Genomic DNA, 24,228 nt, shown 5'->3' on the forward strand with positions numbered 1-24,228 from the left:
ACTGAACAAGTCGAGTCAGATTCTTGGAGCCTTGAGCAGACATTTCGACTGGTCATAGCAGGTAAAACAAGTAAAACGAATCAAATCAACAATAGTTCAGTAACAGCTTTTACGACAAGGAAATTCAGCAATTAATGATCTTTAAAAGGCTCAGGCTAAATTCCTCACATTTGCATTCAAACTTTCTTAAAGACGCCACCACCTGTTTAAAAAAGACACTCAAGTAATTGTACAGAATATTGGCTTTATTATGAAACCTGGGGCTTTTTTCCACAGACAACCATTCTACATTTGTACAGATCCATTTATCAGATTTAGTTGTTGTAATCACAAAAAGGAGAGACTGTGTACAGAGCAGTTTACCTGCCAGAGCTCACCAAAGATTGTTTTAATAAAAAAACTGGAGCATATTCTGTGACACACAACATGCATGATGTGTACTATATGTGAAGCTACTGTCCTGGACGTACGTTCTTTTTACCTTGGTGGGGAAATAAACAGGTAAAAGATATTAATTTGAAAAGCATCAGCCACACAGCAGCATGTCACAGGATATGCTCCAGGAAAAACAAACAGTTCAAAATTGTATACAATCATATAATTTAAAATCCCTAACCCCAACAAAAGAACTATAGTAGAAGCAACTAAAGCACACAGCAGTCATTAGGTGTCAGACCCCCCACCCACCCTCCCTCAACATGTAACATGTCATCTCAGTGTTCCTCCACACTTTGCTTGAAGTTTCACTCCAAGTAGTTCAGTTTAAAATCACACAGCCTTAGCTCTTCAAGGTCTTACCGCCAAGTGGACATTTTCAAATGTAGGTGTTTAAAAATTAACTCAAGGCCAAGAAACTGTTACCATTTTCTGAACTACGCAGGGAATCACAAGTTTCCCTGCAAAAGGTGTCCACTGAAGCCCCCTTCCCCACAGCGTGGATTGCCTTGAATCAACAGACCGAGCTAGAAGCTTTAGTTTTCCTTAATGATTAGCTACAGTGTAAATCCTTCAGATATTTAGATGCATTTATCAGGAGTGCAATTTGTTGTTTGAGAGATAAACCCAATGTACAGATTTCAGATATCTGCCAGTACATTGTCTAACTTGGCATAGATGCTGGAAACAAAACCTTCTGCATCTCAGACAAAAAAAAACATCAAATGATTTGCGTTTTCATGCGTGTCATTTTTATCACTTGAAAGGGTCCCATTTAAATTCTCCTGTATAAAATCTCACATTTATCCATGTATTGATCCTGGACTGAGGCACACCCCTTTGCTTCTAATGTGGATCCTTAAATTAATCAATTTATGTGCATATCTAAGTCTTTTCAAACTGTCTTTACTTAAAATGATGAGCCTCACAGTCATTCACATAGGTAAAACTGTATTGGCGAGTAATTTGTACTTAACTGTAAATATAAAACAATATTGGACAGAAAATTATTTTACACAAAAAGTTATAACTAATGAAATGACATCTATCCCAGAATTTTTTGGCCATTCGTTCCAAACAAACACTAATTACATTTATAAAGAAGGAACCAAACAGGTAACAGGTGAACAAAACTTCTGAGATCCAATCATATTTAGGCTTTACTCAAATCTGCCGGTCTCATTTCCAGAGTGTAAATAACTGTCATGGTGTTGGAGAAATCAGTGAAGGACACAGAGGGATCATTTAACCGCACTAAACCACTCGCCGTACTTCGAAAAATCTCTTCAGGTAATAAATCTGTCCGAGTGTCATTGCCACCAGAACGAGAGCTTCGAAGAACGACCACAGCACCACTCGGCTGTTTGTGTTGTCGTTGACTAGAAAGAGAAAAGAAGATGGGTTCAGGATATAAAAACAAACATTTACAATTTGTTTCTACACAGTGTAATTGGCTCTAGACTCACTTGCTCTGTGTATCCTCTCTCGAACCTCCATGTACTCCTGCTCATGCTTTACAGCCGTCATAGCAACCGCCAGCTCGTTGATCATCTCTTCCAGCTTGTTTTGGTGCGCTGAAACAGGTCAAAGGGATCATCAGAAAAAGAGCCACAACACAGTTGATGTGCACACAAAGGTACATGCATGAGGTATGCAGTACATGCATAACAGATGTCATTGTGATGTATGTCGCAGGTGATGCGGTGATCCATCACCAGATTTTTTTTTTATGTCATACATGTTCTTACTGTGCAAATAGTCAAGCCATTCACAAACAATAAAACTTCCTACGCGTTTAAGAAATGCACAATATTAGTTTAAGCTACAAAACAACGCTGGTTAGAGAAAACTGCAGTGCATCACAAACTCAAGTCTATTTCACAACAGCAGTTTTGCCCTGTGCCCTACCATCCCAGCTTTCACCACCTACGAAGAGGAACAGAGTGCCCAAAATAAAGTCAAAAAAAAGGGAAAGAAACTATCAAACAGTGACACATGGTCAGCAGAAAAAGAAACAAGTGGTTTGCATGCTGGATGATCTTTAAAAATCTGGCTTGACATAATGCCATATGGAATTTCTTAATTTCTCTCTTCACAGGCATCAATCAAAACATGCACCCCTAAAGTACCTTCTGTCTCCATGTCTTGTCCTTTAGGGGCCTCTCCGATATCAATCGTGAACATGACAATCTTGGGTGTCATGGTTGACATCTTGTTGCTGAAGCAGAACTTGTAGGTTCCGTCCATGTGTGCTGCCACAGAGTATTTCCCACTTGACTCCCTGTCGCCTTTGTAAATTTGCTTACCATCAGGCCCTGTTATCTGGAAGGAAAATGCAAAATATGTGAGTAAAAATCACTGCTGCATGAGAGCACACTTGTAACATATGGCAGCAAGATCTGTGTACATTAAACCCATCATTTGCAAGTTATACCACAGCACTTGTTTCAAAGAAATAAGTTAAAGATGATAGTAAATGTTTTCTTTGGATTACACTCAAATACATTATTGGCTACATAGTGAGTCCAGCAATGCTAGCATAACTAAGCCGGACATAGTGCTATTGCTGCACTTCCTGTATCCTAATGAATAATTCAATTACAATATTCGGGTTTAGATAAAAGAAAACGGACCGAATAATAAGATATGATGTTTTTGTTATTCAACTTTGAGTTACAATAAGTTAACATTCATCAACTGGACTGCAGTAGTCCACTTGACGTTACACAGAGAGACTGCGGAAGCTAACACTAGCTAGCACAGGCCTTGTGTGTGAGCATCAGGTTTAAGTTAAAAAACAAAACACATTCCTCCACATTAGGTGGTTGGTTTATCATCTCACCTCCACATCGATGTCCAGGAAGCCTCCCTCGGCTACCTCAAACATGAGGCCCATCTTTGTGCCGGAGTTGACCCGCTCATAGAAGCACTCCTCGGCATGGGCGTCTATGCTAACAAAGTAGCCGGACGCAGTGGAGGACAGGACGGCCAGCAAGACAATCAGCTCCGCCACGGTAAACATGTTTCAAAGTGTTGTATAGCAAGCTTCACAATAAAGCTGTTGATATAGAGAACCCTCCTTGTTTCAGTGTATCCTGTAAGAGTGCAAGATGTCAGACGGTATGAGTGAAATTGTTGCCGGGGAGTAACGTTAGCCGCTCCAGCATCGGCTGCTGTGTACTGCTCTCTAACTGCCACGTACAGGCTTAAACGGAATCCGGCGAGGGCCAAATGTAAGAGTGTGCTGTCAAAATGTAGTGACTCTTAACCTGTTTAGACTAGAGAAGATCATCACATCAACTCGGACATTCACAGTGGTGTAAAGTAACCATTCACTCAAGAACTGTACTTAAGTACAATTTTAAGAAACTTGTACTTTACTTTAACAGTATTTCAATGTAATTGCTACTTTGCTCTTCTGCCCCACAACAAAGTGTACTTTTACTCCACTACATGTATTTAATACCTTTAGTTACTTTGCAGATTTGGATTAATCATGTGAAATATAAACAACAGTTAAATAAGACTTTAATTACACCTGGAGTTAGATTCACAAGATACCCTGCAGTATACAGAGTGATTAAAACTAGCTGCACCTTTAGCAGCTTTGATAACATACATATAAACAAAACATATATTATTCTGAAATGGGCCAATTTGCATAATGAGTACTTTTACTGTTGGTACTTTAAGTATATTTTGATGCTTATACTTTTGTACTTTTACTTTAGTAACATTTTGAATGCAGGACTTATACTTGTAACAGAGTATTCCTACACTCTGGTACTTCTTACTAAAGTACAAGATCTGAGTACTTCTCCTACCTCTGGATGCTGGAAAAAGTACTCAAACCATTTAATATTCATACCAAAAAAACGTAGACCACAGTTGTAAATACCTCTCTACAACTTACTTAACCCTTGTGTTGTGTTCGAAAGCTTTTACCATTCATGGTTGTGGCGGTCAATTTTGACCCATGATTTATCTCTGTCCATAACACTCAAAAATAATGACTATCATCCAATATAGTTTTTTAACTACATCATAACTAACTTATTATGCATTCATAACCGTACAATCCTGTTGTAATTTTATTGTATGGCCCCACAACACATTACACCACATATTTAAGTAAAACATGTGATTCAATTCACTCATTAAATTCCCGTGAAGACAGTGGATAATTATTTTATCTGACAATAGACTAATATATGATACAATTTTCCCCCAAAAAGTTTTAAATGGTTGTTAAAGTGGATGGAGGGGGTGGGGTGTCTAAAGTCAAAGAAGAATCTTGATTGGGCCAAATTTGACCGCGAGTCACCCAAAACAATGCTGTGCTGGGTCTTCAGAGAACTTCAGACTTGGCTTAAATTGTCAAAATCAGTGTTGTACTGTATGGCTGTTAAGGAGGATACCATGAAGCCTTGTTCCGATAAAAAAAACTAGATCGTAGTTATTATATGATTTTAACTTGAAATGGGTCACGGGAGACCCAAACACAACATAAGGGTTGGGAAAGGCTTGTAAATATAGGCTATCAGCAATATCTCAAGTAAAAGTAATAATTATCCATTACAATGTTCCACGTATGTGTCTATGGTTGATTTCTACTGCTTGCATTTCACTGCTAAAGCTGTCTGGCAATTTGTACTCATGTACACATTTTTGGGTAGTTGAATCTACAGCAATAGCCTACATTATATTATTTATTTGGCTTTATTATAGATACAGTAGAGAGCATGGACAGATGTTAAAGGTGCAACTGTAAGAGATTAAAAATGAGACAAAACAGCTCTGTTTTCAGCTTTGTTAAGATGCATTTTCTAGCTGACCCAAGAAGACGTTTTAAAGTGTATTTAGCTTAAGATGCATAATTATTTCTCAACCCATAAAGGAACATTTCAGCCTTCAGTTTAACACAAATATTTAAAATAAATATCAGCATGTCAATAAATGCACATGGTTTTCTTTGCACAGGAAGGGGGAAAAGTACTAAAAGTAACTATAGCTGTCATAAAAATAGAGCAAAGTAAAATGTAATTGCAAATGTGGCATAACATGGAAACAATTAAGTAAAAACAGGGAGCTTACTTTTGTTTTTAACTAAAGCACAATAGTCTAACTTGAGTAATTTAACTAAGTTATATTCCACATCTGATATAGATAATAGAGAAGATCATAGATTTATTTTGATGTAATCACTTTTATTTTCAATTGTCCATAAAGCTATCTAACTAACATATCAGACACTTACACCACTGCTTAATTGTACAATTATTACCAACATTTCGTTTTTTGTCATTTGAACATTTAGACATTTAACTCCACCTCTACTTTTTGTGATGGTATGGTTATGTGATCACGTGATTTGTGCGGTCAGTGCGGTGGGCTACGGAATGCTTCGCTTTTGACGCTAGAGCGGCGAATGCTCCAGAGATGCTCCGCACCGCTGTACCGCTTGTGCCGCTGTAATCATAAAACAGGGTGTCAATGAGCATGCGCAAGAGAGAAAGTGATAGGACTCTTTAATGTATGTTCCACTGTTTGCCGGACGGGCCGAGCTCTGTAGCTTTTTTGAAAAGCGGGGAAGTGGCAGCGTTGAACGGCCGCACAGGGTGGAAAAAATCCGCGCACCCTCTGTTTTGTCGCATCTTTGGTGACGTCCAATAATCGACTAGCTGTGAAGTCTCCGGGGCCGAGGCCTAAAGACTTTTCTTTTTGTAACGCATACACATTTTTTAGTCTCCATGCCTGGGCTTCGGTGCCCGTTTTGACCGGGTGTAAACCGATGAAGCACTTTACTCTGTGATTGAAAAGGAAACGGTGGGAAACGTTAGCCAGCTAATTGTAGCTCCTGCTAACTGCCAGCGAGGAAGTGAGGAACGAAAAAATGACATCTCGGAGGTAAAGAGGGGGGGCTGTCTGGAAAACAATGTCTACTAAATGTGTTAGCTGAGCTAGCTAACTTTTAACTTAACTCAGCTGTATGGGGGTCCATAAACAAGCTCCGAGTGAGCCGACGGTTCTGGACAAAAAACTGAATAGCTAGTTTGCTAAAGACCCTTTCATTTAGCATACACCGGCAGATGTGGAAGAAGTACTCAGATTGTGTACTTGAGTAAAGTATCAGAGTGTATGGAAAAGTCCTGCAATCAAAGTCTTACTTAAGTAAAAGTACCAAAGTATTGGCATCAACGTATACCTAAAGTACCAAAAGTAAAAGTACTCATTCTGCTGATTGGCCCATTTCAGAATGATATGTTTTGATTGTAATAATTGATGCAATAATGTGTTTATCAAAGCTGGTAAAGATGCAACTAATTTAATTACTTTTTATAGTCCTAGGTAGTTTGTGGATTTACTCCAGGTGTAACTAAAGTCCTATTTAAGTGTTGATTATTTCATATCAAAGAGCATAAGCAAAGTAACTACATAGATAGATAGATGCTGTAATCATCCCAAATTGGGAAGATATTTTTGTAAAAGCAGCTTTGTTGTCAAGCATTACACATGAGTTAACATTTTTTAAAGATAAAATAAGATACACATATTAGGTGAGGTGTTGGTGCATAAGGATCATTAGTACTGAACTGAAGTTGTTGAAACAGGAATGAATACTTGTACACATAACACTGAAGGGGTATTATATTCTCATAGAGGGAGACTGCATGCAGTGTTAGGACAGTTGTGAACAGAGACAGAGCAAACACTGGCTGAGTCTCATGGAGGAAGAGACACAGATATCAACCTAACAGACAGTTAGTCTTGGGGGAAAAATAATGGGGGAGAAAAGATGGACAAGCACAAAGGAGCCTCAAATATTAAGAAAAGAAAAATGAGACAGAGCAATAAGCTAAAGGGAGATTTAAACACACATAAAAAGTGATATGGTTGTGTCTTTTCTGTGTTTTATTATGTTGAATGTTTAGGTCGTTGTGTGTTCTGTGTTTTATTTGTGCTGCGGGACACATTTCCCCCCGGAAACAATAGAGTTGAAAGGTGTTGTTATGGTGCTGCTTCAGTTTCAGAAATGCCCTTTTTAGTTGCATTATCCAAATAGTTAAAAAGAGAGAGACTCAGAATGAAATACAGTACAAGTTTTGAATATAACCTTTCACTTTACCCTGAAGCTGATTACTGTGTTACTCTTTCAGGTGGTTTCACCCAAACATCACAGGTGTGGAGGCTGAAAACCTCCTGCTGACTCGAGGAGTGGATGGAAGCTTTTTAGCCAGACCCAGTAAGAGTAATCCTGGAGACTTTACCCTCTCAGTGCGGTAAGTGATGAGCACATGATGCAGCATACAATACAGAAAATACAGTGTGATACTACTGTGGCAACAATTTAAAATAAACGTTCTGGTGCTTTTTACTAATCCTTATCCAAATGTAAACAAAACGGCGATAAAACTTGCTGAACAAAATAAAACCAAGTCGTAAATGTTGGATTACCTTAATAATTAGGATCATATAATGTCTAATTCAAAAGGAGTAATTTGTAGTAATAAGAACCGCAGATAATTATCAACAGTCTCTGCAGTTCCCCTCAAGTCTACAGAGTATTTAACTTCATTTTGGATTAATGTTTTAATTTCATATCCCTAGACACAGTTTACACCCCCTGTTTAGCACTAAACTAACAAGGAGACAGAGTTTTTTATTAACACTATTTATGAATGCCTAGATGATGGAAAAAAAATACTGATATCGTCTTGAACGATAGTGGAAAACCAGTGTTATCCAAAGATTTAAGACTTTTTAATAATAATAAAAAAGTTTGTGGTTGTATCTCAGGCCCTGTCGAGTCATACAATTTAACGATGACGTATCATTAACTGGATTTAGACACAGCCAATGTTATTTTTGCCTCAGTCTCATATGTTAGCAGCACAGCCTCTCATTTCTCACCATATTTACTTCAAAACTCCAAAATAAGTCGTGCTGTCTTGTGGGTCAGAGACATCGTCCCTGCTGCTTCAACCAGCACTTGTCCGTCTCTCGTCTTTTGTGCTCCTTCTGCCAGACTTAACCAGAAGTCATTTAAGGTTACATGCTGCTGAGCTTCAGATCTGCCTCAACTTCTCCTTTTCTATTTTCCGAGATACTGCTGGTCCCTTACAATGACTCAACACGGTTTATGCAGTCTGTGTCTGGTTTGTCTCAAAAGAACATGGTGCTTTCCTCTAAGAAATTCTATCTCACTTTGACTCTGACAGTTTTGTGTCTCTCACCTCTCTTGTACATAACAGATGGCAACCATGTTGTTGATGGTGCATGTGACTTTGTGTTAAACTATTTTTTATTTTGCACACTACATCTGAAAGGCTGCAGGCAGTATACAATAGTGTCGTTAAGGCTGCAACTAAGGATTCCTTTCTTTATTGATAAATAAATACATTAATTTGTCAAGTTGTTTTTAAGAGCAACAGTTTAACACCCAAATCAATTCAGTTTAAAATCTTGCAAGACAACAAAAAGGGACGAATGTCACGTTTGAGATGCTGCAACTAAGTAAAGATTAGCTTTCCTGCTTAGAAGACATTAGAATCAAGTATTAAAATAGTAGCATATAATCCCGATCAGCTAGCTGTTTCATCTCGATATGCAATTAATAAAAGAGGTCTGCCAACTAAGATGCATTTGGAGCCTTCCACATTAAACTAAACACCATGTGCTATTACCATCGATCAATAATGCTACATTGACTGCTTATTTGAGATGATTTTAAGAAGATGCTTCACATATTGGTTTAATTTCTTTTTTGTCACTCCCTGTTGGAGTCTTTTTTTGTCCCTGACGATGGCGCTGTTCTTTCCCCTTGATGGAAACATTTCTTTAAATGATTCTGCTTCTTTTTTTTTTTCCATAGACGAAATGGAGCCGTCACCCACATCAAGATCCAGAACACAGGAGACTACTATGACCTTTATGGGGGGGAGAAGTTTGCCACTCTGGCGGAGCTGGTGCAGTATTACATGGAGCACCATGGCCAACTGAAAGAGAAGAACGGAGACGTTATTGAGCTCAAGTATCCTCTCAACTGTGCGGATCCCACGTCAGAGAGGTGAGCAATAACGCTGGATATTATGTTTTTATGGTTGAAGTATGTCTGTTAAGAAATGATCAGCATCGATTGATTTTACAACTTTGTTAATGAATTAAAGATGTTTGGTGTTCAGTTATATAAATATGATATCACTCAATGTTCACTAGCAGTAGCTATAGTTTTGTGCTGCAGCGTTTAACTCAGGATTAACTTTATTTATGGCATTTTATACTGTAAACAAAGGTAAGAAATATAACTTTTTATTATGCAAAGATTAGTTTTTCTATCATTCTCCATATTTAAAAATAAATTGGACATGGCTCTTTCCTTCAAAGTCTAGGCAAGCTATAATATACAGTAAAAGGAAACAATGAAGAAAAATGTAATCTTTCAGATAGTATTACGTCTATGACCCTTTTTCAACCCAGCTTTTAAACAATAAATAGAGTGATACCATTAACGTAGTAAAGTACACGTTTATTCCAATCCCTATTGGCAGCAGGGGGAGTATTCTTCAGTCAGTTGAGTTTAGATGAAACACATTTTCCACTTGTGTGTCTTTTTGCCAGATGGTTCCACGGACATTTATCGGGCCGCGAGGCAGAGAAGCTGCTGACGGAGAAAGGGAAGAACGGCAGCTTCCTTGTGAGAGAGAGCCAGAGCCACCCCGGGGATTTTGTTCTGTCAGTCCGGACAGGAGACGACAAGACGGACAGCAGTGATAACAAACCCAAAGTCACTCACGTCATGATCCGCTGCCAGGTAAACACACCCCTCATCACCTCTGTGTTCGCTGAATTCCTGTGTTTAACAGAAAGAAAACTTGTAAAATATATGTAGAGACACCTAAGAGGGTGAAGGATGTACCTCTGGGAAGAGTCAAGCTAATACAAGTAGAACCAATCCCAAGTGCCTTCATTTTCTTGACAACAGTGGAACAAATTGGTATAAGATTTATTTTCCTACACGTGGCGTTTGGTTACCCTGCAATGTTCACCACTTTCAAAATGGTACACAAGATTTTGAAGAAAATGCTTACACTACTTGTATGTTACTGTGAACTGTAATTTTACTTGTAGTATACTCCCAAACAATGTAGCAGCAGTTTACAAGGTCAAATATGAAACAAGGCAGTTATATTTAAAAGGATTTAGTGTGATCACTTCCTGAGCAGAAACTACATTCAGCCACAGGAATTCGTCGTAAAAGATGAGTTCAGTGGAAACAAAAGCAGAATCTGTGACTATGGCTACAACCTCAGACACTGGTCATTAAGTTCATGCAGTGGAAGACTCGAACACATCTGTGCTGGAAGAAAAAGCAAGGGGCTCTCAGTACAGTCTGTCCTCTCACTGTTTATGTTTTGCAATGGGGACAAATAGATCAATACTCACATATTGCAAATATTGAGTGCACAAAATGCGTCCTCTGTGATTTCTCCTAGACATCTAGTGCATGTTAAAGTTTGTATTGTCTTACGATGTTGAGACTAGTTCCCTCATGTGGATGTGGTTTCTTCTTCAGCATGACCTGAAGTACGATGTGGGCGGGGGGGAGAAGTTTGACTCCCTGACTGACTTGGTAGAGCACTACAAGAAGAACCCCATGGTGGAGACTCTGGGCACCGTGCTGCAGCTCAAACAGGTACCGCCAATGTCTGCTTCGAATACTACTTATACCAAAATCTAAGGCTACGTTCTCCTGATTGTACTTCCCGGTGCTGACCCCTGCTCTCCTCCCCAGCCCCTGAACACTACTCGTATTAACGCTGCAGAGATCGAAAGTCGAGTTAGGGAGCTGAGCAAGCTAGCGGAGGCCACAGACAAGGTCAAACAGGGCTTCTGGGAAGAATTTGAGGTGAGTGGTTCAGCTGTTGTGTTACACTAAAGCTGTCCTCTTTGGTCTGTTTTTTTCAGTTTCTTACCATAAAAGTGCTAAATTTTCAAATGCTGTTTTAAAAAATTTTTTTTTTTAATTTGCTACTTTTTTTATATTCTAGTTTAGAACTCTTTATTTTTGTATTATTTTCTACTTTGTGTGTTATTACCTTAAATATCAAATGTGTGGGTTAGAGCTGCAACAATAACTATTTTGATAATCAATTAATCGTGAAAGTTAGCTTTCATGCTAAAATGACAGAAGCTCTTAGAGAAATAGATTTAACGATCAATACATCAGGAAATCTATGTTAATTAAAATACCCTATTGTTAGTTTGAAACAGCATGCTTATACACTATGACTGCTTGACTCTCCTCTCTTTCCATCCAGACCTTGCAGCAACAAGAGTGTAAACTGCTCTACAGTCGCAAAGAGGGCCAGAAAGCGGAGAACAAAAACAAGAACAGATACAAGAACATTCTGCCCTGTGAGGAATCACTGACTGCTCTTTCTCTACAACAACCTTTCTCTTTCACCTCAGGGTTTTTTTATAAACTGTACTGTTTCTGTTTCTCTTTCCAGTTGACCACACACGTGTGGTGCTGAATGACAGGGACCCCAATGAGCTAGGTTCTGACTACATCAATGCCAATCTCATCATGGTAGTATCTGCTGTCATGGTAAACCCCCTATATACTCTGGGAAAAATACACCCATCATTCATTCTGTACTTGATAATATGTTTAAAATGAAGAATTGTGTTGATAAGTCTTTCGGTAGCTTTTCAGTTTGTGATCTTTATTTTACTCCATGTTTTTATTTCTGTTCATTTTCAGTAATCCTCCGTCTCTGTGTGTTTTGTCTGTGTGTGTAGCCGGAGCTAGACCCAAAGTGTAACAGCACAAAGGTGAAGAAGAGCTACATCGCCACTCAGGGCTGTCTGCAGACCACCATCAGTGACTTCTGGAGGATGGTGTTTCAGGAGAACTCGCGCGTCATCGTGATGACTACCAAAGAGGTGGAGAGGGGAAAGGTGAGCAAAACAAAGCAAAAGGTTAACCATACAACCATTAATACTGTATGGTGTCCTGTTGTTATTCCTGAATACTAGCTGAGCAAAGTGCTAAACATTGTTGCATCAACATATTTCCAGTCCAGCTATAGTCATTATGGTGTCAGATCCTCTACTTAGAAAGTAGAAATAACATGGTGAGATAGAGGGATACAGTTCAAGTTCTTAGTACCTTTTCAACTCTGCCAATTGAACAGAAGCATCAGAGGAAACATGTCATAGTGAGTTCTATTGTTTTTTTGTGTCTCAACAGAGTAAGTGTGTGAAGTATTGGCCGGACATGTCGTCTCTGAAGGAGTACGGAGCGATGCGCGTTCGCAACGTCAGGGAGACGGCTGCACACGACTACATCTTAAGAGAACTCAAACTTTCTAAAGTTGGACAGGTAAGTTGTGTGGTTTTTTTTTTAAACATAGATAGAGAAAAACATTTATTTCCAAATATCTAGCCAAGAAAGTGTAATGTATTGATATGAGCAAAATCGTTTTTTTCTTTCTGTGCCATAGATTGCTATTGTTGTTCAGCTAGCCACCCTGGGGAGACACACACTGTTGTTTATTTTTGACTCAATCCAACACACTATGTCCTACTGCCCCAAATACTCACTAGAGCACCAAATGTGGAATAATCCATAGCTAAAAATAGTCCCCAACAAATGCACTATTTAGTCTTGGTTGAGTGACTTTTGCTAACAACTTCAGAAATCGTTGGGCTGAGTGCCGCAGACAACGTAGAGAATTAATTAACAGACAGACCCACATGTTGGTTTTTGATTTTACATTTGTTTTTGTTTGTTGACTGAAAAAGGTATATAGAATTTGCAAGCCTTTCCTTTTAGGGACTTCAGTATTCATTTATTGATACTATACATTGAACTGTATTTTGAAAGTTGTTCTCCACATGTTTCCAGGGCAACACAGAGCGTACAGTCTGGCAGTACCACTTCAGGGCCTGGCCGGATCACGGGGTCCCCACAGACCCAGGGGGCGTCCTGGACTTCTTAGAGGAGGTCAACCTGAAGCAGGAGAGCATCCTGGACGCTGGGCCTATAGCGGTACACTGCAGGTACAAGCACACTAAAAACACTTAGACAAATAATATAAATAAATCCTCTATAAGTGTGCATAGAGGAGACATGTTAACTCAAAGATGCATCTGTTAATTTCTTCAGTGCAGGGATCGGGCGGACAGGAACATTTATTGTGATTGACATCCTGATAGATGTGATCAGGGAAAAAGGTGAGTCCTGCAAATGCACTCTTGGCAATACAAATGTCTTGAATCAGGATAAAATCCAGATTTAAAACATTTCTTAACCTACATGGGTCTTTGTGGACCAAATCATAAATCTGACTACCTTCTGCTCGGGTGGTCAAGCACTTGAAGCAGCTTAGTATTTGCCAAAAACACCAGAAAAAGAATAACTTGATCACTGTAGTAGTTTAGTTTAAAAAATAAAAATGTACTTTACTCATTAAGGCAGATTTGTTTTGAACTGTGGTTCTATGAGGTACTTCTCCAAATTCTGTTGCACACTATATTTAGAATATTTCTACAGCTTGACTTCGCCTTTATCCGTGTTCTCTTCAAAACCGCCTGAGAATTTCTTTTGACCAAGTATTTGAAGAGAACTTAATGGCTTCAGTCCCCTGTCAGTAAGATCTGTCTGATGGCAATTAACTTAAAAAAAACCTGAACTATCCCTAAAAATGACAATTAGTACTATACCCTATTTACATATACTACATTTTCAGACTTTACTGTTACTAATCTCTCCAATGTCACTTTACCTGGTATTTTAGTTAGCCTGCATGCTCTATTATTATTATTATTATTATTATTATTATTATTGCTTTACTTGCTTTTTATATCCATTTAGTTACTTTTTCACTTCGCTTTACTCAGGATATTGTACTTGAGACTAATGCTGGCTTTGTAGCCAATGCTAAGAGTGTTATCAGTGTAACATATTGTTTGCCTGCTACAGGGGTGGACTGCGACATCGACGTGCCAAAGACCATCCAGATGGTTCGTTCTCAGCGCTCTGGGATGGTGCAGACTGAGGCGCAGTACAGGTTCATCTACATGGCTGTACAGCACTACATAGAAACACTGCAGAGACGTATTGAGGAGGAACAGGTGTGCAGCAGATAACAACCCACTTTTTCCATTATCACTTTTTCTGCTTCTGCCGCCTGACCTTGCTCTGTTTTTCTCCTCTGCAGAAAAGTAAAATTAAAGGGCGTGAGTACACCAACATTAAGTACTCTTCATCTGACCTGACTGGAGGAGAGCAGAGCCCTTTGCCTCCCTGCACTCCTATTCCTACTCCCACCTGCACAGAGTAAGTAAAGGGTCACTCTTTAACTGTTTTGTGTCAGATTTAAACCCCTTATTAAGAAAGTAGTGTGGCATTACAACGTGTGAATGTATGTTGGCAGGATGAGGGACGACAGCTCCAGAGTGTATGAGAACGTGGGCCTGATGCAGCAGCAGAAGAGCTTCAGATGAGATTTACCCTCGGTTCCAGGTAAATGAGTATCATTAAGCTCATAAAGGAAACTATATGAGACAGTAAAGTGAAAAGCAAAGGCCAGACATTGATAAAGCACTGAGGGTGTTTGAATCACTTGTAGGTTAATATCTCTCATGATGAATTCTGCATAATGAAACATTTTCACGGCTCAAATTGTATTCCTACATGTTTACCTTTTTATTGTCTCCTTCAGGATCTTGATACCTGACAGTTTTTTCGCCAGCCACACCTTGACGCCTGAGACTTGACCGTAATGACATGGAACAATGGAAAAACACACACAAAAACACAAAAACGTGAGAGAGACCAGACACCAGGGTCCTCCTGTTCTCGCTCATCTTACATGAACATTTGCCCTCTAGTTGAATTCTAAACCACTGTGATGATCATCAGAAGAGCCTTTGAGAAGCCTAGCATGCTAAATCCTACTACCAACCGTTTTAGGACTAGCCTTTGTAAATCTCAATTCAACAAGGGCTGCAAAGAGCGAGCACTCTTCTCCAAGGGAAAACCCTAGCTAACCTTTGCTCATCTCACATATTTCTATGTTTTTTTATTTTAATTAACCAAAGGAAGGTTATGTAGGTTGTTTGTTTGTTGATGGAAGTGAGGAGTTTTCTGAATAAGGCCTGTGCCAAAACCATGAATGATTTTATCCACATCTCTCAGCCAATTAAAAGTCTCTATTTAGCCTGGTCAGTGGGAGACGAGACCTTATTTGTGGACTAAAGTGGGGCAGAATTTCCAGTGATAACGGTCTAGTTTCGCTGTTATATATAGAGGTAATGTTTTTGAATGAAGAATGATTGGCATTGTAGTATAATACCATTTTACTGTAAAATTGTAATCTACTGACTAAACATGAATTCCTTTTTTTTGCGCCAGAACTGCCTCCAAGTGAAATCTTAATTCAGGCTGTTCGGAGTGTGAATTAACATTTTTTTGTTGTCCATAAAGTGCTTTTGTTGTTGGGATACATTGTCTGTTAGTTAACCATTCCTGAGCTCTAGCCGTATGCCCTTATTGCTGCACTTTTATTTAGCAGCCTAACGGTTACAGTCAAGCCTTGATTCACCTGGTGAATTTATAAACAATGTGGGCTTTAGAGGAGGGCCTTCATGCCTGCACTTCATTGTCAGTCAGTGTGAGGACGTATTAAGATTTCAGGAGAGTCTGTAGTGTATTTCAGTTTCTCAGACGCACGGCTGTCAAAATAACTTTGTTTTTTAACTTGTGCATATAACTTTTTTTCTTTTCATTCGTTTTTTTTTTTTTTTAGACAAATGCCTTTTGTGTACCATTGCCTTTTTTGAGCACCATATATGTACTTAATTTTAAGTCACTGTTTTAAGAAGCAATCACACATCTCTTGGCTTTGACGCTATAGATATAGTCATTGCTTTGGTTGAGATTGTTGGCCCTGTAATAGTTGGCACCTGGATTCAGAAGTTCAAACATTTTTTGTCTTTTTGTTGATGTTACTCAAACTAAAACATTTAAAGGAATATATTGTAATTTTGGATAATTCGCTCATTTACTTTCTTGCAAGAAGATTGATAAAAGAAGCTATAGCCAACAGCGGATTAGCTAACTTAGTATAAAGACTGGAAACTTTGCTTTGTTCAAAGGTAGCAAAACCACCTACCAGCACCTCTACAGCTCACTGATTAATACATAATATCTATTTTCTTTAAACTGTTCACAATCAGAAGTGAAAAAATAGCTCCAATGGTTTTGTCATCCTCAGATGAAACAATGCTTGTTGTTTCCCCCTGCTTACGGTCTTTATGCTGATTCAAGCTAATTACCTGTTACTTATAGCCTTGATATTTTTCAGCACCTCCTGGCAAAAAAGCATATAAGTGTCTTACCAAAAATGTGAAACTATTCATTTAACTTCATGTTCACACTAAGCTGCAGTATTTGTAGAAAGTCTGGTGTTTTGGATCTGTATTAATCTAGTAAGAAACCACAGCACTCATTTCAAACGTGTTGACTAAGTATTTTATTTTTTGCCAAGCCTTCTAACACTAGCCTTGAGAAACTGCAGTCTTGAGACTGAACTTACTGTAACAGTGCTGACTCACCATTTCTCCATTAAGAAAAGGAAAGAAGCGACTCTCCTCTTTGCCTTGAGGGACAGTTCTCAACAACCACTGATCCAGGATTGAACAGCTTCTTTCTGTAACATTTGAAAATCATGAAATCAGTGTTTCTTCGGGGGCTGCTTCCTCCCATCGGAGGACTCTGCTTACACCCGGCTGCTGCTTCACAGCAAGTGTTCTTTGAAATGATTCCTCTGCTCCCGGGTGAACGCCATTCACTGACTGAGACTTTCTGTAGTCTGGTGTACTGTATGCAGTTTTATCGTCAAACGGATGAGTCTGTACTTGTCTCATGTTTCTTGGAGAGCTTGCTTTTTGGTATTTTTTGTCTTGTGGTGTGTGTGTGTGTGTGTGTGAGGAAGATGTGTGAGAGTGCGGCTGCCTATCAGCCATATGTTCTTGGATACTTTATTGTTTTTGCTTTTTTTCTCCCGGATGATAAAACTGCTTTCCATTTATCATGTAAGCAATTTAGATGCATAGACGTGCCTTCTATGCATATGCCTATGTGTATGTGATGACTATTAAAAAACAGTGCTAATTAGTTCCTCCACCATTCAAGAACCTGTAACACTTAAATGTGAAATATTTCATCCTGAACAATAAAAGAAAAAAAAGAGATCACGATGCAAACAAACTATATTTTTTAACATGTATAATATTGTACATGAGTACCTGATAGAGGAGAATGTACTTACTAAAACATATCTACTTGCAAATAAGATAAACTGTATGTATATTCCTACAGCTTTCTCGCTGTGACACAGGGAGGGACCTCTCACAAAGCTTAAGAGGTTTATTGTATGACTTTCAATGCAGTTAACAGTGTTAACTTCTCAATAACAATAAATGGCAGGCTAATACCTCAGTAAGACTGTCTTTTTGTTTCTTTTTTTTGAGCCATTGTGCATTGTTCTCACAAAACACTTGCAATACTTTTTAAAAGATATGAAACTTCTTAGGAGCCTGTTACATTTAATTTGATATTTGGGGCTTTCATTCGTTTTTGTTATGCATTGATATCATAACTGAAAGGAGTGTGAGTAATGAACAAATATAAACACTTGAAATGTATGTTGCTTTATTGAATGGAATTTCAAGAGATGACATTTGATGAGGCCAGTTGTCTGACAGGTAAGTGGTAAAGAAATGTTACTAGTACTGAATGATGTACTAGTAAATATAGACGTTAAATTACTTGTTAGGAGTTTTGAAGTGTATTTGAATAATTGATAAGGAAAAAAGACCAGGCATGTTAGTGTCAGTTAGATAAAGTGCAAAAAGAGTTAAATATTAAAGAGAGACATTTAACAGCACAGGTAATAAAATAGAATGTGAAGCAGCAGTTGAATTGTCGGTTTTTTAATTACTCATTAACTTACTTATTGTTCGGAGGGGAAATAACTAACAAGCTTTAACAAGTTCTTATTATACATCCATGCTAACAAGTATCAAAAAAGAAGTGGTTTTGCCGCCATTCAGCACCACAGAAGAAGAAGCCCCGGTTTGAGCATGCGCAGTAGCTGCTCAGGTGCTGTCTTTAAACTGAATAAATAAAAAGAGGCTGGATTTAGATCTTTTGGCAAGGCTGCCAACATTTGAGTTCAGCTTGGAGTGAGATTTTTTTTTGGTGAACCGAAAAAAGAAACGTTCATGTGTACGTAATACGCACATACGCAGCGTACCCGCAACGCTTACAATTTTACAAGTGGGGGTGGGGGGTTCTCACCTCCTCTAGGGGGGTCCGGGGGCATGCTCCCCCGGGAAGATTTTTTTTTAAAATATTGAAGTTAAATGCATCAACCTGGTGCACTTGGAGAGCAAAATGAATTTATGGATACATCTCTCAACACCCATATGAAACAGATTTACTTTTTCTTTATGGATATTTTACAAATCACTCACCTTTTAAACTGTATTCTTGTTTTACTGTCATAGTATTTCATAACTGTTTTTCATTTATTCTCATAAATGGTGACCAAAACGTTTGAGACCCACTGAGATAACTAGACTAAAGTTAACTATCTAATCTAAACAGAGTCCCTTACCTCACCGAGCTGTGGTTATCTCTCTCAGTCTGACAGGACAGAGCTCTCCCTCTCATTGTTTTAGAAACAGCTTTTAATATCCGTTAAGCTAACCAGATGCTAACAACAATGCAAATAGTGAGTTTGGTAGAAATATACTGTATAATAGTAAAGTTATTTAAGATAATGCCATATTTATTGAAGATTTTACATTATAAATATTCCCCAAAATTATTCAAAAGCATATTCTTCCAAACTCCTTGCTGCAGTATGACACACAGGAGACTATTGATGTGTGCATTGAGTTTGGTAGTAATAAGCTGTTTAATAGTGATTGAATATTATTGTATTCTCTTTTTTAGGAGTTATACATTTGCAGACGGTCCCTGAGCACTCGTTTCTTCTCCGGCTGCAGATAGAGACCTATGTAATGTGTCCAGCTCGGAGGACGGCGCGTATTAGCTTTTTTGATCAAAATGTGATTGTGGTTCGTTGTCAACCTTACCACGGTACTTAGGAGATATCATTTGTGTCTGAATAACGTTTTGTTCATGAGTTATTGATCCGTAAAATCAGAATCTCCCAATATCGTTCCAATTTTACTGAACTAATAGCCAGAAGACCGTCTCATTTCGTACACCGCTCGGTTTGCTGTTCCTTCACTTGATATATACATTTATTTTGGATGAAAACTTAGCGTGAGGAAAGGCAAGTGTGGCGTGAGTGTGTGAGATATGGGTTAATTGCGTGACTCTCACGCTCAATGCGTGAGTGTTGGCAGCCCTGCTTTTGGTCTTTTTTTTTTGTCTTTTGAAGAATCATAAGGTAAGTTCTCCAGCAGGCATCAATGTGTGCGAATGTCTCAAATGTTAGTGTGGCGGTGTGGTGAGGGTAGGAGTGTAAAATGCTCATCCTGCCGACAACGCCAGAATTTGGTGGTGTGGTGAGGGTAGGAGTGTAAAATGGTCGTTTTGCGGACAACGCCACCTGGGGGAGTTTCGCCCCCAGGAAATTATAACAACTAGGTCTAACACAAGGACAATCAGGTTCGTTTTAACCCACGGGCAGAGACGGTTTTAAGGGTCAGAATACAGTTTTATTTATAAAATACAAAATATCTAAAAACACCACACACAATACATTTGAATAAAATACCCACTTTGGGAGAAACGGACAGGGCTGGGCTTACCACGGCGGCAGTTAACGAAAAGGGGAGTAAGGGGTCCAAAATAAATCACCCGTGACACTGCACACCACTCAAAACGGATATGTGAAGAAAACCACTGCCACCACCAGGGAGTCTGCCGCCTCAGGCCCACAGCACCTGTCCGGCACAGGATAAAAAGGTTATGATTCTGACCAAAGGATAAACAAAAGAAAAGAACAAAATACACAATCTGAATAAATGTAAACAACAAATGAATAAACAAATTAAAGCAAATGTAAAGGACTGCAATGAATAAACAAATTAAATCAAATGTAAAGGACTGCAAGGAATAAACAAATTAAATCAAATGTAAAGGACTGCAATGAATAAACAAATTAAATAATAAATGTCCTTATGGCGTATATTAGGACCATTCCCTGACGCCAAGAACGGCTACTGCAACAGGCCAGAGCGAGCAGTCTGAGCCTGTCCACATTGATGGGCAAAGCTCACAGAGAGCCCAAAACACACAGAGCCAAAACAGCAGCACGGGATGGGAATGATGGCCAAAGGTGGGGAGCGAGAATGGTTAGAACACCCCTGGAAAGGGGATTAGAATTACTATAAAATATGTATGAAAGTGACGGTTTAACTTATAATATGGGGGGGGGGGCTCATACGTACCACCCTGTGCAGCCAGCGCAGCCACAGAGCCGACAAGGGAGGGAATGAGACCCGCAAATCCCACGGCCAAATCCCGCTGTGACATAAAGAATTAATAAGGCAGGGGAACTATGCAGCATATTTAAAAAGAGCAGACAACGGCACTCACCAACAGTGTGCAACGCCGCTATCACGGAGCCTCTGGCAGAGCAATGCCTCCCCTACGCCCTGGACGTCAGCTGCGCTAAGATGGGAAAGTGTCAGCAGTGTGTAGCTTGTGACCAGTGTTTGAATTGGGCCGGTACTCACCGGTACGCAGTACCGGCACTTCTGATTTTTACCCATGTGGTACCGGCACTTCTTACTGAGTACCGGCACCTTGCCGGTACTCAGTAAAATGCCGGTACTCAGCCGCCGGCAATATACGTATATATTGTAAACGCAACGCAGCGCAAATGTGGGTCTGACTCTGCCTCACAGAGGGTGACTGGCTGTCTACATGACGTGGCCTGCCGACATAGCCACTTTCATACAGATCATACTCATGCCCTCCATTGGTCTCTGTGTGTCATTCAAGCTCGGGAGGGTGTGTGTTGGTGTATGTGTGGCGCGAGCGAGCGAGAAAGCGCGCGCACCGGTTACGTGTATTGTTGTTAGCATCTGGTGCTAGCTAGCTGCGCTAACGGATATAAGGAGCTGTTTCAACAACAAGGTGGAGGGAAAGTCCTTTGCTGTCAGACTGAGAGGCTGATAACTACAGCTCTGGTGAGGTAAATTACTCTCTGAGTCTTTAGATAGTTAACTTAGTTTAAGTTATCTCAGTGGGTCTCAAACGGTTCGGTCACCATTTATGTAAACACATATTTCCATTTGAGGGGGTAGTGATTCGTAAAATATGCATGAATAATACAAACAAAATGTTAACTAGGTGAAAAAAGGTAAGATAAACTTGTTGAGAGCTAAAACTAGTCTTTGCTGTTGCCTCAAAGAGGAGCAGGGGGGAGAGGAGGGAGACAGGAGAGGCCGATTCAGGAGCCCAGACACACTCACAACTATAAATGAACCAAAAACAAATAAATAAACAAGTTTCAATGTTTTTTCATATTGGATATTGTATGTTATTGGTTATGGCCATGTACTTATGATTTTATGATTATTTAAATGTATACATTTTTGTTTCATATGGGTGTAGTCTCTTTATTTCCCCCTCAAAATGCACCAGATTGATGCATTTAAGTCCAACATTTAAAAAAAAATCTCACCGGGGAAGCATGCCCCCGGACCCCCCTATAGGATTTGAGGCCCGGCCCCATTGTTCCCAAATAGATTTGCAATTTTTTTTAAATAGTAACCCATCTCCATATGTTTCTTTTTGGGTAGTAGATTTAAACTAGAGGGCTATCACTTTGTGCAGCAACGCTATTGACAAATAAATCCAGCAAAATGGCACAAAAAACTGGTAGTGGCCTCAGGGACGAGGAGTCATTTAACCAGCCAGTAGGAGTCAAGCTTTACTTTCTTTTATATCCATAAAGAAAAAGTAAATCTGTTTACAGTTGTTTCATTATGGATGTTGAGAGGTATCCATATATCTCTTCATTTTGCTCTCAAAGTGCACCAGATTGATGCATCTAACTTCAATATTTAAAAAAAAAAAAATCCCGGGGGAGCATGCCCCCGGACCCCCCTAGACTAGAGGGTGTCAGGTCCACTCCCCACTTATAAAAATAGCACTTTACCACTGCACCCCCTCTAATCTCAGATGCACCCTGAGTCATTTTGTTTAAGTACAGTGAGCCTTTCTAAAATATACAGTAAAGAGACAAACCCACCAGCATTATAGGATATACTATGACTTTGTGCCAAATACTTGTTGCTGATTTAGAGTACTGGCACCTTTTTTATTCCAATTCAAGCACTGCTTGTGACCATGAATAAATGACAGACTGCACCGTGCTTTACCTGTCCGGTAGAGAGTAGGACTTGAATGCTGCCCCGCCAAACAATTTGCGTTACTACGCTAAACTGCAGCCTCCACAGGAGAAGCGGAAATGGGAGGGACCCAGTTTGGCACCTCAGCTTAAATAGCCGGTGCGCACAATTGGTGCGCTGGCCCGGTGCCAAGCAGCGGCAGAGAGGGAGATCCAGACCTCCAGTCACATTAGCTATGCCCCTTTGAAAGGCTTTCACACCAACGCGGTTCCCGTTCTAGCTCCGTGCTAGAGCTTTTCTGGTTCGGAACCAGTTTTTCTTTTCAGCCCCCGTTTTTTTCACACCGCCCAGAGCCCCACTGGTGCTGCCGCTGCTGCGTCATGACGTCACATTTACGTCGCTGATTTTCTCCCAAACGGCGTCTGGTCGATGATCGTGTTTCTTTTAATCATACGAAGCCAGAGGCCTGAGGCCTGTTCTACGAATCTAGTTCAACATATAGATATGTTTGATTTAGCCGGTTGACCTAATCCAAAACAAACGTGCTCTCGCTAAACTGTCCTACGACGCGGGTTATCAACCAGATTACTCAAGCCAACCGTACCCTATCTAGTTAGGTGCGCGTTCACATAAAAGGGGTGGTATTTGGAGCGATCGACCAATCACAAACATGGCCCCCTTCAATCGCCTCAATAGCACCGCAGAATTCGCGTCCACCGCTTCATGCTCGCCGCCAGAGCGAATTTGCGTCTGTCTGCATCTCTGTATTGACTTTACATGTAATCGCGTCGCCCCCAAACATCGCATCGCGTCCGGTTTGAACGCAGCATTACAGTGTCACATACTGTATGCAGAAGTATTATTTTAAGCAACACATTAAGTTGACAAAACACTAGAGTCAAATGTAATTAAAGTCAGATCCACTCTTGTCTTAGTAGTAATATCATAATCCTGTTAATGTACGCATTCAAACAATTTGTCTTTTACCAGCTGTATTCACCTTGCAGGTGCAACTATGTGGCTTTTATCCTGGATAAAGTGTTTAAGTCATGGATGTTTAAAGTTTAACTTCTTCATATTTGTCTAATATTGTAGTTCACTTTTCATTCAGGAAGTATGACGCTGTGCTGTCAGTACACTTCTCCATGTTTGTGATTGGTCAAATGTTGCTAACCCCGCCCCTTTCATGTGAACGTTAACGCGCACTCAGCCGGACAGAGAAACCCTGGCTTGAGTTAACGAGTTGATAACCAGCGTCATAAGACAGTTTAGCGAGAGCACGTTTGTTTTGGATTAGGTAAACCGGGTAACTCAAACATATCCAGGTTATGTTAAACCGGCTTGGTAGTACAGGCCTCTGATTAAATGAAATAACTACTTCTC

At 39.6% G+C, this 24,228-nt stretch overlaps 2 protein-coding genes and 1 long non-coding RNA gene across 5 annotated transcripts; 1 reads left to right on the top strand and 2 right to left on the bottom strand.

Moving 5' to 3' along the window:
- Positions 1 to 224: 224 nt before the first annotated feature.
- On the bottom strand, positions 225 to 3,658 carry tmed2 (transmembrane p24 trafficking protein 2). 2 transcript variants are annotated; one of them, XM_079658339.1, is made up of 5 exons: positions 3,278 to 3,658; positions 2,565 to 2,757; positions 2,344 to 2,361; positions 1,902 to 2,009; positions 225 to 1,814 (listed from the first exon to the last, which is right to left on the bottom strand). In XM_079658339.1, exons 1-5 carry the CDS (start codon positions 3,455 to 3,457, stop codon positions 1,690 to 1,692), a joined length of 624 nt encoding a protein of 207 aa, XP_079514465.1. In that variant the 5' UTR covers positions 3,458 to 3,658; the 3' UTR covers positions 225 to 1,689. The 2 variants fall into 2 exon arrangements, with proteins under 2 accessions (XP_079514465.1, XP_079514466.1); XM_079658340.1 differs by lacking the exon at positions 2,344 to 2,361 and having other exon boundaries at positions 3,278 to 3,656.
- A 2,179-nt stretch (positions 3,659 to 5,837) lies between these two features.
- On the top strand, positions 5,838 to 17,948 carry ptpn11a (protein tyrosine phosphatase non-receptor type 11a). The gene is made up of 16 exons (XM_079658324.1): positions 5,838 to 6,342; positions 7,593 to 7,715; positions 9,308 to 9,502; positions 10,054 to 10,246; positions 11,009 to 11,128; positions 11,228 to 11,341; positions 11,754 to 11,850; positions 11,946 to 12,043; positions 12,238 to 12,396; positions 12,689 to 12,820; positions 13,346 to 13,500; positions 13,607 to 13,674; positions 14,423 to 14,574; positions 14,661 to 14,779; positions 14,877 to 14,965; positions 15,165 to 17,948. The coding sequence occupies exons 1-15, from the start codon at positions 6,329 to 6,331 to the stop codon at positions 14,944 to 14,946; spliced, it is 1,809 nt and encodes a 602-aa protein (XP_079514450.1). The 5' UTR covers positions 5,838 to 6,328; the 3' UTR covers positions 14,947 to 14,965; positions 15,165 to 17,948.
- A 2,229-nt stretch (positions 17,949 to 20,177) lies between these two features.
- On the bottom strand, positions 20,178 to 22,960 carry LOC307024306. Of its 2 annotated transcripts, none has more exons than XR_013803879.1 (4): positions 22,876 to 22,960; positions 21,083 to 21,152; positions 20,935 to 21,010; positions 20,178 to 20,850 (listed from the first exon to the last, which is right to left on the bottom strand). It is a non-coding gene; the product is annotated as an uncharacterized lncRNA (long non-coding RNA). The 2 variants fall into 2 exon arrangements; XR_013803880.1 differs by having other exon boundaries at positions 21,083 to 21,157.
- Positions 22,961 to 24,228: the final 1,268 nt, after the last annotated feature.

The sequence above is a fragment of the Notothenia rossii genome, assembly GCF_949606895.1.
Source record: "Notothenia rossii genome assembly, chromosome: 11".
Lineage (NCBI taxonomy): Eukaryota > Metazoa > Chordata > Actinopteri > Perciformes > Nototheniidae > Notothenia > Notothenia rossii.

Excerpts from the sequence above, each read along its gene's own strand:
- tmed2 (XM_079658339.1), bottom strand. The coding sequence starts at position 3,457 with ATGTTTACCGTGGCGGAGCTGATTGTCTTGCTGGCCGTCCTGTCCTCC. Across the intron at positions 2,758-3,277 it reads TCCTGGACATCGATGTGGAG|ATAACAGGGCCTGATGGTAA; the intron begins GTGAGATGATAA and ends TTTTCCTTCCAG. Across the intron at positions 1,815-1,901 it reads AGAGAGGATACACAGAGCAA|TCAACGACAACACAAACAGC; the intron begins GTGAGTCTAGAG and ends TTCTCTTTCTAG.
- ptpn11a (XM_079658324.1), top strand. Across the intron at positions 7,716-9,307 it reads GACTTTACCCTCTCAGTGCG|ACGAAATGGAGCCGTCACCC; the intron begins GTAAGTGATGAG and ends TTTTTTCCATAG. Across the intron at positions 14,780-14,876 it reads CCTACTCCCACCTGCACAGA|GATGAGGGACGACAGCTCCA; the intron begins GTAAGTAAAGGG and ends GTATGTTGGCAG.